The sequence below is a fragment of the Trichogramma pretiosum genome, unplaced genomic scaffold (genome assembly GCF_000599845.2).
Source record: "Trichogramma pretiosum strain Unisexual culture from Peru unplaced genomic scaffold, Tpre_2.0 scaffold12, whole genome shotgun sequence".
NCBI lineage: Eukaryota > Metazoa > Arthropoda > Insecta > Hymenoptera > Trichogrammatidae > Trichogramma > Trichogramma pretiosum.
The window spans coordinates 1,268,361-1,281,822 of record NW_019641690.1 but is presented as its reverse complement, the minus strand read 5'-3'; the positions used below and the strand labels follow the sequence as shown (position 1 = coordinate 1,281,822).

The 13,462-nt window shown below is 40.7% G+C and overlaps 1 protein-coding gene across 4 annotated transcripts in view; it reads left to right on the top strand.

Annotated features, from left to right (window-relative positions):
• The window catches only part of LOC106649871 (IQ motif and SEC7 domain-containing protein 1), an 83,884-nt gene that overhangs the window by 55,305 nt on the left and 15,117 nt on the right, over positions 1–13,462 (top strand). The window contains exon 2 of one of the 4 annotated variants that reach the window (XM_014367568.2): positions 8,121–8,604. The exons of the other annotated variants lie outside the window; for them this stretch is intronic. Coding sequence (XP_014223054.2) covers positions 8,336–8,604 — 269 coding nt within the window. The 5' untranslated portion in view covers positions 8,121–8,335. The remainder of the gene's footprint in view (positions 1–8,120; positions 8,605–13,462) is intronic. 4 annotated transcript variants of the gene reach the window in all.

The following is a 13,462-nucleotide window of genomic DNA, read 5'->3' as shown; positions in this document are numbered from 1 at the left end:
AGACCGCACTGATGACTAATATATAAAACTTTATGCCTTGACGGTAATATATCATGGACGAGAGAGAGAATGAGAAGTCTACGACCAGAGCGCATCGCTCGTATCTTTACTGCATAATAAATGGGCCAAGCTTATAATTTTTAATCGACCCTCGCGCATTGGAAAAGAAAAGAAAATTCAAATGCGCCGCCGCCGCCTGTTGCACCGATCGCAACCTGAACTTTCTAAAAACTCTCGATAAATTAATACCATAAGCTGCAAAACTTGCTCGGCATTATAATCAAGGGTACATCGAACATGTGCGCGCTACTGCACAAACGCGGCGCGCGTCCAATGTGAAACAGGGAAAATCGACCTATACTCCACTCGCATAGACATTGTATTATTCTCGTGTTTATTTGCGAGTGCAGTATATACTTCCGTAAATAATCATCATTAATTAAATTCTGAGATGAGCTAAGCTATACTTCTATAATGATGGTCAAGAGAAAGAACAGATAGAAAATTACTATATTGCAGGCTCGTCTCTACACAAGATCAGTACGAGTATTAGTATCTCACAAGAAATGCGTCGAACAGATGGGATAATAAAAAAAAAACTCATTCGGAGCGTCAATGCGACTAGCCAGCGGAAACACGAACAAACTGGAGAATCTCGCGCAACGATGAGAAAAACTAGAAATATTTTCAGGCCAAACGCGTTTAGACCTCAGAACGAAAGAACAGAAATCGCACGGAGCTCGTCGCAGGCGGTCGTCGCGCGCGTATCGACGTATAGCTGTTGAAGGATTTTGCCGCAGATCCGCGTATATTGCATACATTCGAGTACTCGCAGACGTATCGGTGCAAGCAGCGTCGAGTCGGCAGTGGCAGCTTTCGAACGAAACGCAGGCTGCATTGACGCCGATGTCGTGCTGCGTCGCGAGTGCGTGTACCTATAATAATGCGCTGCTCGGTATCGAAAAGAACCTTAAAAAGTCATAAGCTAGCGAGCGTGTACACTATTGTGCATGTAGTAGCAACGACGCACTCCGTATACACGCTACTTTATAGGTACCAGCAGCTCGCTCATAGGCTTTCTCCGGATCACGAACTTTTACTTTTCCCGCCCGAGGCCGATTCAGCGGCAACTCGGCAGTGATGCACATTATACAACGACATTGTGAGCCTGCGCGAGTCGCAATCGTATATACCGTGGAGAAAAATAGAGCCTATGCGCGCATCGTCTCTCTCGCTCGCAATCTCGATCTATCCTATCTATCTCTTTCTCGGCCGTCGCGGCGCCGATTCGACGACACATGCGCGCCAATCTGCACCGCTACGGCAGCTGCTGCACGCCACGATACTTCTTTACTTATCTTTCGCCTCTGTACCTATCTATTGTGCTGGCCGTATTATATGCTGCGGCTATTTGAGTGTGCGCGTAATTTCTATACACGTCTCTTCCATTTTGTTTGCATCGCGCGCGTCTTTGTGCATCTTTCTGAGCGATTGCATTTGACTGGAAACTCTTTTGTTGTCTCGTTCTTTCAACACTGACATCATCTCCTCGGGCTTCGTATCGCTCGTCATTTTCTATTTTACCTTTAATTCGACCTTCGAATAACTGTACTTGATGTCGTTCGCTAAAAAGCATCCTTAATCTCGTCAATTTTTTTTTATCTATTCAATCTTCAAATTTAACTTGTATTATCTGGGCTATTACAAATAACTGAATTGAAAAAACAAATCTATTCTGTCATTGTTTATTTATTTTGCCGGAATTTATTGATCAATCTTTAATTTCTATCAGATGTTTGAGAAATACAGTGTTGAATTTCGAAAACATGCTCTGATATTATTTTTGTACACTCGTGATTCTGTGATTTATACTTCGAATTTTCGTGTGCGTGCGACTAAAATCCCACACGATCTAAAAAAATAAAATGCTATTTAATTATAGCTGGCGAGATTCGTGATAAGCAACGATGTGTTCTACATGTGCTTTTAAAAATTAGTTCTATAATAAAATTATACTTTCTCCAGTGGCTATGAACGCAACATTCCGATTACTTTTTTAAGATGTTTATTTTCTGTTATTTCATTTACCTGATTAGTAGTTGAGGTGAAGAAAATAGTTCTCAAAAATAACTCCTTGGCCAGACAAGTGTGTTTTATGTGGTGCACGACAAAATAATTCTTATCTGTCTCGAATCGGTACTTCTTTTTCAAAATAATAATTGTATTTCTGGAAATACAGTCTGCTGCTTGTCACATTAAATTTTAATTTATAACCATTCCAAGGTTTCTATTGATCGAAACAACCTGATCTCGACTTAAATTATGCGGTCGAAATAAATATCATTGGCGATGTTAAATGGCGAAGTCAAAATACTTTCGATTAGAGGTGCAGAGATTTTCTAATACTTAAGTGTCATGTAATTCGATGTATACGATTAGCGGCAATAATTTTTTTCCACACTGTTTCTGTGTCACTTTCGTTCAGGTTGCCAATTGCGAAAGGAAGCGAATTCACATTTAATTTTGCCGAGTAAAACTAGGACAAAGTACAGTTGTGGCTGTCATTCGTAGAGTCGCCTTAATGAACGCATCTTATCAACTTATGCTGCTTCTATGACCAATACTCGAGCGAACAAGTGTCCCCCTACTTGAACTTTTTAATTGAACAACTTGAAATGACTTTGCATCATTAAAAGGAGCCATTATATTAAAGTATCGGTACTTTCCATTAAATGCAAATATAAGGTCAATAGTTACATCATTATGTTCTATTAATCAAACAAATTTATCATTTTTACACATATAATTTTCCATATATAAAATGAAAATTATCACTAAAATTATATACATGAAAAAAGTCGGAATCAGCTCGTCGACTAATTTTGCTAAATTATGTCCTCTGAAACAGTACGTAAGAGTATGCTTCCGGTCTAGCCTCTCTTATTCGCTGGCTCTTTCTCTTTCTCTAAACGCCTCAAATTGGCGCTTAAGTGCTTACGCGACCTGGAACACGTGTTACATATTGTACGTACAGGCTGCATTTTTAAGTCACTTGGTCTTGTATCAAACGGATGATAAAAAGCCGGATTTCCAAATGCCCCGTTAACACGTTAAATTTGACATTCTCTCGTTCGGAGCTCTGTTGATATTAACACCAAATTAGCCTGCAATTAACGAACAGAATCTTCGAGTTCGTTCCAAACTACCTCCAAGTGTCTTGGAAAAGTTCGAGTTTCAGGCAACGTGGCCAAGAATAGATTCAATCTTTCGGCAATGTTGCGTCAAATTGATGTTTATTTTTTAAGCAAGTCAAGAAACACACAGTGTTGCCGGTGCCGTTACTGTACACAAATTACATATGCTATATAGCCAGTATATATATTGTTATATATAGTCGATTTGAAACAAGCTAAAGAGTAAAATTAATACATTTAATACTCTTGGCGAGGTGTGTGCGTGCTTATTTAGAACGGTAATCTCTAAATTTACAGGAGCATGTATGCGTCACGCTTGAGAGATCGGCCTTCACTGCAATCGACCTGCAAAATTATCTCGCTGTATTAGCTGCAGTATATAGCAATAAGCTCTTCAATACCTAGATACGATAACGCATTGAACTTTCTTTATATTAAAGCATTTGTTGAATTTTTCTTTTTAGAAAAAAAAGTAAACACGTCTGATTTCTAATATAGACTGACCTAATACATATAATAAGCGCAGACATCACGATTTCAAAATAATTACTCTTTTAATTAAGAATTGTTTTTTTAGGGTTTGATTTTTTCTATATCTCGCCTATTTAATTTGCGGTTCTTGGTGACATTTAACTAGTTTATGGCTTTGTGTATTGTTAGCTGGACCAGACTTAAGATAGTTTCTACCCATTCATATTGAAATTTTGTTTGAAAAGTAAATATATTTTCTGTACTTTTAATTGAAAAGTACTGTTTAGTCACGATCGAAAAAGTTCAATAAATCGCAAATATTGCATCAACTTATGTTCAGCTAAGTATTTGTATTAGAAAATTAGGTCGCTGCAGGAGAGATCTATTTGTAAATGCACTTTAATATATTATAACTGACTTGACGCTTCATTATTTTGCCGGCTAACGTCGTAAGTGTAATTATCTTCAAGAAATGAGCGACTTGTTTTGCCTATTGTTACTCGTCATCTCGAGTGATTCCTATCTTTACAACTTGCGGTTTTTTTACTTATTACTACGTTGTACGTGTAACCTTTAAATCAAGTAGGTTACTCTGCGGCTGGCGAAATGACCAATTTCGACAAGACCCGTAATGTATAATTGTTACCAACCTTGTGCACACTCATTTAAATCTTGACACGATTTTAACATCTGGACGCTGTATTATTTCTGCTAAAATAATTCATTTTTATTTTTTCATACTTGGTAGCTAAAGTTTTCGAAGCAATGAAAAAAACGTGCGTCAATGAAGTTACTCGATAATAAATGTTCGAGCATGCAGTCGAAAAATATTTATTACGCATTCTTCAAGCGTTACTGTCAATTGTACATCATTTCTCAAAGATCACTAAGTACGGGAATTCGATTTAACGTCAAGTTCAGCAAAAGAAATTACCAAGTTATAACTTTTGCAATAGTCGAATTATATATATGCATAAAGTATTGAGAAAACCAAGTTAGTCTCTCTTAGACCAATTTTTTCAAGCAAGTAATCTATTATTAATGTAGCAATATAATCTTTATGATGCTTTAGCTTGGGATTTTTTTGTTATATTTTCACTTCAATTATATTCAAATGTTTGCAATTTTTTTCGTTAATGTCGGTATAATTTTAAATTTACCATACCATCGCGGTAGAATAATTGTAGGTACGGAATTTGAAGCTTTGCGTGAAAAATGATTGCTATTATCGGCATGAAGATACAAAAACGAATACCGAATTAAAAGATGCTGGAAAATTTGAAGTAAAAATTTTATGAACGAAACATTTTGGACCTGAAAAAAAGTTATATTCTGCTTGGCCCAAATTTTCTCGTGTCAAAAGAATCGGCCGAACACACTGTACTGTTAATGAAATGATATACTTGACCCACACTCCAAGTAGGCATGAAAGCGATGGTTACGCACTGCAAATGTATTTCATGACCTACAACACTGCTTAACTATAAAATTCTACACAACAGCAGTACAACGAAAACTGCGAAATGCCGTAACTCGAGTTAACTCGGTTTGGTTAATAACGAAAAAAAACAGCGCCCCAGAACAAGCGATCGCCCACGCGTTTTCGACTCATTAATTCAATGCACTTTCGGGAAGCAGAAACTTTTTTCTGCGAATATACTCGAATTCATTCGCGCTACTCGAAAGCTCAATAACAAGCTCGATGAGAGGAAACGATCCAATCCTTTGTTGCAGGCTAATTATCAGCGAATCAATATTAATCGTAAGCGCAGCATTATTCTGGACAACGGAACAACGGCGCGTCCAGTTATGCGCGGCGTTGATTCGGCGTAATCTCGAAATGACGCGTTCCATTGTTAGCGCAGACACCGAAACCGTGAATGCATCGAGCGCAAGCAGTTCTGCATTTGCTCCGCTTCTTGGCGATTTTTTCCAATGACACCGAGAGTCGATGTACCGAAATAGAGAGGAAAAATGATTATAACGACGCGGCAGGCATGTGTCCGCGTATTGCAATAAATATTAAGCGAATCAGACGCGCGAGCCAACTTCAAGCTCATTGTTCTATAGATTTTCAGCCTTGCATTGCTTGCTTTTGACACATCGATTAGCGTATCGCGTTTCAGCGAGCTTCCAATGCATCGCCCCTCGTATACAATGTCATCGCTGCTTCTGCAGTTTTTCTCTGTGCCACGCGATCGCCGTGAAACGATATACTGTCACGCGTAAAAAAGCATAAAAAAAAACTGGTGCATCGCTGACTTCCGATCGCGCCTTTTCTCTTTTTTCATCTTCTTTTCTTTGCTTCCCGAGTTATTTTCGTTGAGCCGTGGAGGGAGTTGCGTGCGAGCGCGTTGAATCGAATCATTTTCTTTGATCGAAGCGTGCCTAAGGTGTGACTGCTCGCTCATTACAACCGAGTTTGTTTCCGTAAACATTGTGCGCGCAGCGCTCGATCAACGCCAAGAGAAAGCGAGATCGTATTATCTCAATGATGTTGTTTGAATAAGACGCAAATTGACTAACTGTACATAATACTGTTGAGGCACGCGGTACCTCATTCAAGACTTGCTTGTTTAACCGATTTTTGACACTTAAGTAGCTCTATCATATTTTCTGATGACGTTCGATTAGCGGGTTTGGTCATTTATATCAAGATTAGTTACGATTATGTATTTCTCATGTATAGCTAAAACCTAATGAGTCTTAAGCACTCGATCTGTCATCGATTGATCAATTATAATTCAATTAACACTTGTAAGTTTAATTGAAAAAAATGTGTACGATTGTTTTATTCTAACCGCGTGGATTATTTCGAATCAAAGGAAAATATTTGACTCGGTTTCAGGCTTATTTCATCGATGCATTTGTTTACATTGAATTCCAGAGCCCCGGCATGGTATCCATCGTTCGTGAGCCGCTTAGTGCTTGTTTCCGACAGTTGGCACTTATGTTTACGGCGTTTATCGAGGTTTCACGTGTTTACGTCTTAATTTTTCTCTCGAAAGAAGAAACGCAGGTTTACTGCACACCGATCCGTGCAGCGCTCGAGCATTCGGCATGCGTTTGTCGCACGGTAACGCCTAACGATACGCATCGACGTATACACACCGAGCTGCGGCACTTGAACGACTTTAGTAACTCACTCGAAGTAATAAGCAGCATTATGAGGTTTTTTTTTCAAAATAAATTTATGAATTGTCGCGCACGCGTGTAACGTATATGCGACGTAGCCGGTGCAAGCGGAGCTTTAAATTCTCGCGAGAAAATGCGCTCGTGAGAACGAGAAGCATGTTTATGCCAAGTGCCGAGCGTTTAAATCTTCTTATATGAGAGAGCTATACGACTTGTAGCTCTTCTCTTTTCTCTCGTATTCGTTCGCACAGAAGCTTGACTGGCTATACGCTTCATTGCTGTGAAAGCGATTGTTTGCTTTTACTCTATCGACTTTTTTCTAGGTAATCTTTAAGTTTTACTACTTTTTGCCAAGTATTATTCCAGAAAACAATGTAAAAGAATTCTGACTTTCATTGACTTTTTGTCGTCTTTATCGATCTGTTTGATTGGCTATTAAATCGTACGGTATAGGCAATACCGAAAAATGAATAATAATTGTGGAAATTATAAGCACACTTGGCTCGATAAATTCCAATTTACGCACGTCAAAGAGTGTACGTATGGTCCCAAAACGTCAATTAGGAGTCGATAAAGTGAAGTCTGTGCAATATTCGCTTGGCAAAATAACGTTGGGCGATCATTAGAAAGTTTTTTTCAATGCATGCACGTACACTTGCGCGTGTATACGCATGCAGATGTGCTGCGTGGAATAATAGATACAATATACACATATAGCCGCTGATTGCTTGACTCGGTTGAAGGAAAAGCTCGGAGTATCGTCGCCGAAAACGCCCAATTTTCGTTCCATGTTTACGCGCGCTCCAGCGTGTAGTTCTGCTATTTTTGATGCGTACGGAAAGAATTATCCAGAGTAAAAGCGTTTCTCACGCGTTCGAATCGTGGGAGGGCGTATTATATGCTCGAAAATTAATAGCCATATCGCCGAGCTGTATTGCGTGCAACCGATCGATTCCATCGATCTTTCGTATCTCAAGCACATACTATATTAAAACCCGAAATTAATCGATGCTTTGTGTAGAAAAATCATAGATATATATATGAGACAGCTTACAAATAGTTATTTTCTTGAATGAAAGCTATTCGATTGGTATCGATAATTTCCTTCACTTTTTCAAACTTACATTTCAGCGTAAAGCGTTTAATAAAGTTTTCCAACAGTTGGCTTTGATTGCTATTTAATTTTTACTTTGTTCTTAAAATTACTCATGGTCTCTCCTGTTTCGTAAAATTTCACCACACCATTGAAATTGCGCTTTGGCTATTCTCAATTGTGGGTAAATTTGAGGTAATTTACAAAAATAAATTTAAAAATCGCAGGTTGATCGAGATTATTTTGAAGATAAGGCAGCGTTTAAAAGCTAGAAAAAAAACGAAAAACACGACTCGATTTCATAAGAAATACAAACGCAATGAAAGTGATAAATTACAACGAGATGTTGTGTGCTCAAGTGTGAAAAAAATGTCGAGCAAAATGTGCGGCACGTAAGCGACGACAAAATTCAAGCGAATCGCCAGCGACAGTCGAATAAAAAATGTACGGGGCAACGCTCGTGGAGTCTTCGCGCGACAGGCCCGCGTCGTCGCACTATCGACAGGGCTGCAGCGGCTCCTCGGGCTCGTCGTCGAGCTCGTTGCAGCCGCATCATCATCATCATCATCATCACTATCGTCAGCAGCAGGTCGTGAAAACGACCAAAGTGCAGCAGAGCTCGCGCTCGTTGCGCGTCGTCACCGTCCATGAAAAAGTTATTCGCTCCAGATTGCAGCTCGGCTATTCAACGCCCACCAACTTTATCAATCGGTATTTCCATTATTTATTTTAATATCATTTTTTCACTCGTGTGAGAGCTGAAGATAGATGCATACGTATTTTTTTATTTTCATTTCACAGTTTCGTTCGAGCTGTTTTTAACAATCATTAAATGTCGATTAATATGTCAATTTAAATGTGGGTTTTAATCAAATTATGGGGTGATGCGTATCGATCAAAGAGGTCTTACCGAAATTTATTTGCATTGAATGCGTGTATCTCCTTGTAGCAAAACTTGTTCTGGAACAATCAGTGAATTATGTAAACGAAGTCACGATGACAATATGAATCCATTCTCAGAAAATTATAGCTTCACGCTGGCGAGAATATTTTAGTAGTCACGAAGACGTCATGTAAATATAAAAGTCAATTTTTTCAAATTATCAACTGGACACAATGAAATTATAAGTACATCACCTACTATAACCGTTTGTTTTTCAACTTGAAGAAAAAATAATAATGTTAAAAGGTAGAAGTGATAAAAAATTGTTAAGATTATTCTTCGTTCAATCTTTAGTGAACTGCGATTGGAGAAAAAAATTGACACACCTGAGACACAGTGCACAGAGTCGAGTATTGAACAAAAATCAATATTGAAACAAGAGCTGATCGATGATTCAAACGTGTCAAACAACGTACTAACACGCTTATGGAAAAAATATTGAATCATTCGAAGCTCTTTTACAACTTTATAACCAAAATTTGCATTCAAATGAAATGTCCAGTGAATGATAGGAATCTGTAAACAACAGAATTCTGCACGCTTGGCGACTGTATATAAGTTCAACAAATAAATAGCTAGACTTTGGCGTTAACGGCGCGAAAAAAGACATCGATGAACACGCGCAGTGGTGAATTTCGCTCCTTTTCAGAGGCATATTTCCATTCGAACGCTTTGTGCTTGTGATGTATAGTAATTCCGAATGAGTCGGTAAATTGAAAAAAAAAGTAAAAGCAGATTTATTTGCGCAGGCAGAGCACAAACTAATAGGATATTCGTGTCAGGCATTAAACGATCGCCGCAAAATAATGTCTTGGTTATTATGTGTCCGCTGTCTCACTGTATGCAGAAAAGCATCTCGAAACCTACTCGCTATGTCGCCGCGGAGAAAGACCTGTTGAACGGTCAACGGTTACAAAACCCAATGCTCACTTCTCAATCGCTAAAAAGTCCTATTTCATCGGCCGCACCTAAAATATAATCAAATAGTCACAATTACTTAAGGGAACAGTTGCAGCACTGCGTGAGCGAGTTTTCTAGATTACAATCAAGCTATACACAATGCAAATGTTCGTGTTTACTGCAGGTCGATGCAATTTTACAAGAAGATAGCGACGGATAATTAATCAATACTCGCGCTCCTTCCTCAATGCGACTAAATGCACCTTAAGTTAATTTCGTAAGTTCGAAATTTTGCTCGCTTCTAGACAATTTTCATTAGGTAATAGAATTGAACGATTTCCACTCAATCCGCTGCAATCGAGCTTGGATTGGGATTTCGGTGTAAAAGTTCAGAGACAAAAGTTTCGATACGGAAGTCACTTAGGAAGTTGCTTTTTGTTTAACTTGAAGTTGCGTTGTTTGCAAAATCGCTCGACTTTGAGAAACTCAATCTCGCACATGCACGATAATTAAGACCAAATCTTCTCAGGGTCGGTGCAACGAACTTTCTCAGTGATGGATCAATCATTCTAAAATTGACTTTACGTATCACGTCAGGACTTATTTCAAAACTGCTAAACTGAAAATTTGTAGGAAAAAGTTTTGAAGCGATAAAAAGCAGGTAAAGAAAAACAGAAGACGAGTCGCGTAAGTAAGCTTCTATGCGCGAGCATTGGTGTCGATGTTGTTAATTGAACAAAAGCGATTTTACGACTGGGTATAAAAAAAATCGTGACATCGGTAGCTCATGTGTGTGCTTGTTTTGATGCACTCGCGATGCGAGCTGTAGGTTTTTTTCCGAGCTCTGCAAACTTGTCACTGCGCCGAAGTCAAAGAGAGCGAGAGAGAGAGAGAAGGCGAACTTGTGGTTCAGTGAACCTCTGACCTGTTTCGCGAGAGCACTTGTCGTGCATTCAGTAGAAACGGCGAGATTTCACTTGAAAGAACAACCACCAGTGCTGAGTAGTATATGAACGTACATGCAGCGATATAAGAGCTCGCAGCAGCAGCTATACCGCGCGACGACGCGCACTAATGGCAGTTCCTGAGCTAGCATTAATTGCGACCGATGATGTTTATGCCCTGGCACCCGCTCGGCAGCTGAGCCCTCACCGCTCCACATATAGTTACCCCGCAGATTTGTCGTACGACACTTATAACCACTCAATGAGCTTCGCGTCGAGAGACGGCCGTATAATCAACGCTTCTAGTAAACCTCTCGATGCTTTTTTGAAACTTCGGACAAGAACCTGAAATTCCAAGACCACTCGGTGACCGGCGATCGATGCAGCTGCTCACCTATTAAAAGTGACCCCTGCTATACTCTTATTAGAAATTTTTTCTCATGCATTAGGCTATTTTCAGCTTACGCATTAATTTACACCATACTTTATTACATCGGTTAAATTAACTAAGCACATTTTAACGTTAGCCCGCCATGGGAACTTTTCGTCAGACGATAAGGTAGAAATCTTGGTGCGTGTGGAGCGAAAGTCGGCACACGAGTGGCGGAGAATTTAATTGAGAAACCGAGCACCGCAGCGCACCCGTCCGATTGTCTTGCAAGAGCTCCTGCCACGGTATAGCTGAAGTCTGCTGAAATCCAACTCAATCCACGATGCCGCTACATAGGTACATGCAGGCAGCTCATCCTCTCGGGAGCTGCTGCACTTTAATAATAATAAACAAAAAAAGGCCAGCTGTGCATTAGAAACAGACACTCATTGCGTATATAATCGCTCGCGCGTGTTTATGGCGCATGAAGAGTTAATATTACGAGCCGCTATAGTGCATCCACTTTGCGCCGCGCAGCTCCCGTGGCACACGTTGTTTATATTATATGTGTACGCGCTACCGTTATGTATATCCCGCCACCGGCAACGTGTAATACGTATTCGATGCCACGCGCGCGCGCATATCGGCCAGGGGTCGTCGCGTGGAAGAAGCAGCAAAATCGACGTCGCATCGTTGAGCATCGTCCTATACGGCAGCAAGCTCCTGTAGCTCGCGCATCCATTACGCGCCAAGTAACATCGCGTATATCGCGCGCACTCTTCCATATCTGCACGCGCCAAGCTCGCTCGCGGGACTCGATGCCGCAGCGCAAACTGCGCCTAATTATACGCGTACGTATATAATATATATGGTGTACCGGCACTTGTAACGCGCCAGATGCAGACCAGCCTGCGCGCACCAACTCTCTATACGTACGCCTGTCCACTCGAGCGCAATAATATTTACCTATGAAAGCTTTTTCACTCGCTTCAAGTTCACGTATAGCCACTGCCCGTACACCGATTCGCATGCGCAATGTCAAAACGTATGATTTTTACCACTTAAACCGACGTTTTCTTATTTTCATACCAGCTTCATGCATATGTATGGTTTATTCAACTAAGAGCTGTACTTAAAAAGCGTTTTCCGCGATTCGACAACCAAGTTGGCACAAATTATCAGCTATTGTTCTTCAGCTGCTTTGAATACAGAGCTCGCAAAGGATTTTCAAACAAATAAAATGTATTGCACAAGGCTTTATCAAGACAATATTGCTGCGCGCGGTACAGAGCTAGCCTCCGCAAAGCCTATTAGCGATTGATAATTTTCTCATGCTCTCTTATCTTCTGGAAAGCATCACTGGAGCTTATTACAAGGCTCTGCTCTCGCAGCGCCGCCGCGGTCCGCGATCGGGCCCACTTGGCTCTCGGTCCGTGAAATATTTAATTGCGGCGATTCGTGCGGTGCGAGCGATCGCGAGTGTGCGTTTTTAAACGCAGCGATTTCATTATGCGATGATTGCTAATTTATTTTCACTTAACTCGCGCACCAGCGCGCGCGCGCATATTCATAAATAGATGCGCGGCATGCTTTATTTATTGGCATAATGTGTGGCCTCGATCCTTACGGTACGTCGGCTCCGCAACGTGTAATTATTAATCGATAAAAAAATGCCCGCGCACGAATATTTCAATGTAAAACGAATTTTTACTTTCAAACAATTTTCGCGCACGAAAAGGATTGGCACACGAGCATCGGACGGAGAATTGCGAGATACGTGCATCCGGGGACATATCGCGAGTTGGTATTTGCGGCGATACAAGTGCCATTTGACATTCGCTTCGGCTTCCGCCACTGCCTATATAGCGAGGCACTTTGGTGCGCTGCCTATCTGTATTTTGTCGCGTGGATATCATCACTTGACACGGACGCCAAAATAAAAGCTAAACACGTCAAAGTGCGGGTAGTCGAGTCGTGTGTGCACTGTGCAGCGCGATGTGCATCGGATAAGTTTCGCGCTCAAGTTGGTCGTATACGAGAGCACCGGCCCGTACGAGTCGTCTGGCTCGCGTATTATGTTGTGCAGCTTGAACAGAAGCGACAGCGGCCCTCCAGACGGCACACCACAAAGATTCAGCTGCCTCTTGGACACGTGCCAGGCGCGCCCATCCCACACCACGCACTGTACCATCCGGGCAACTTGCGAAGCCTCTTTTTTGCTCTCTCTTCGTCTTCTTCTGTCCTCTGAGCGTGCCTATATTCAACGCGCATATACGTACACTCGCTCATCCATCTCATTTTAATTTTAATACCTCCAAAAAATAAAAGTACGAAACGTATGATATAAAAGAATTGCCACATGGCCACAAATCACGTCGCCGATGAGTAATTTCCTCGATCGAAACAATGACA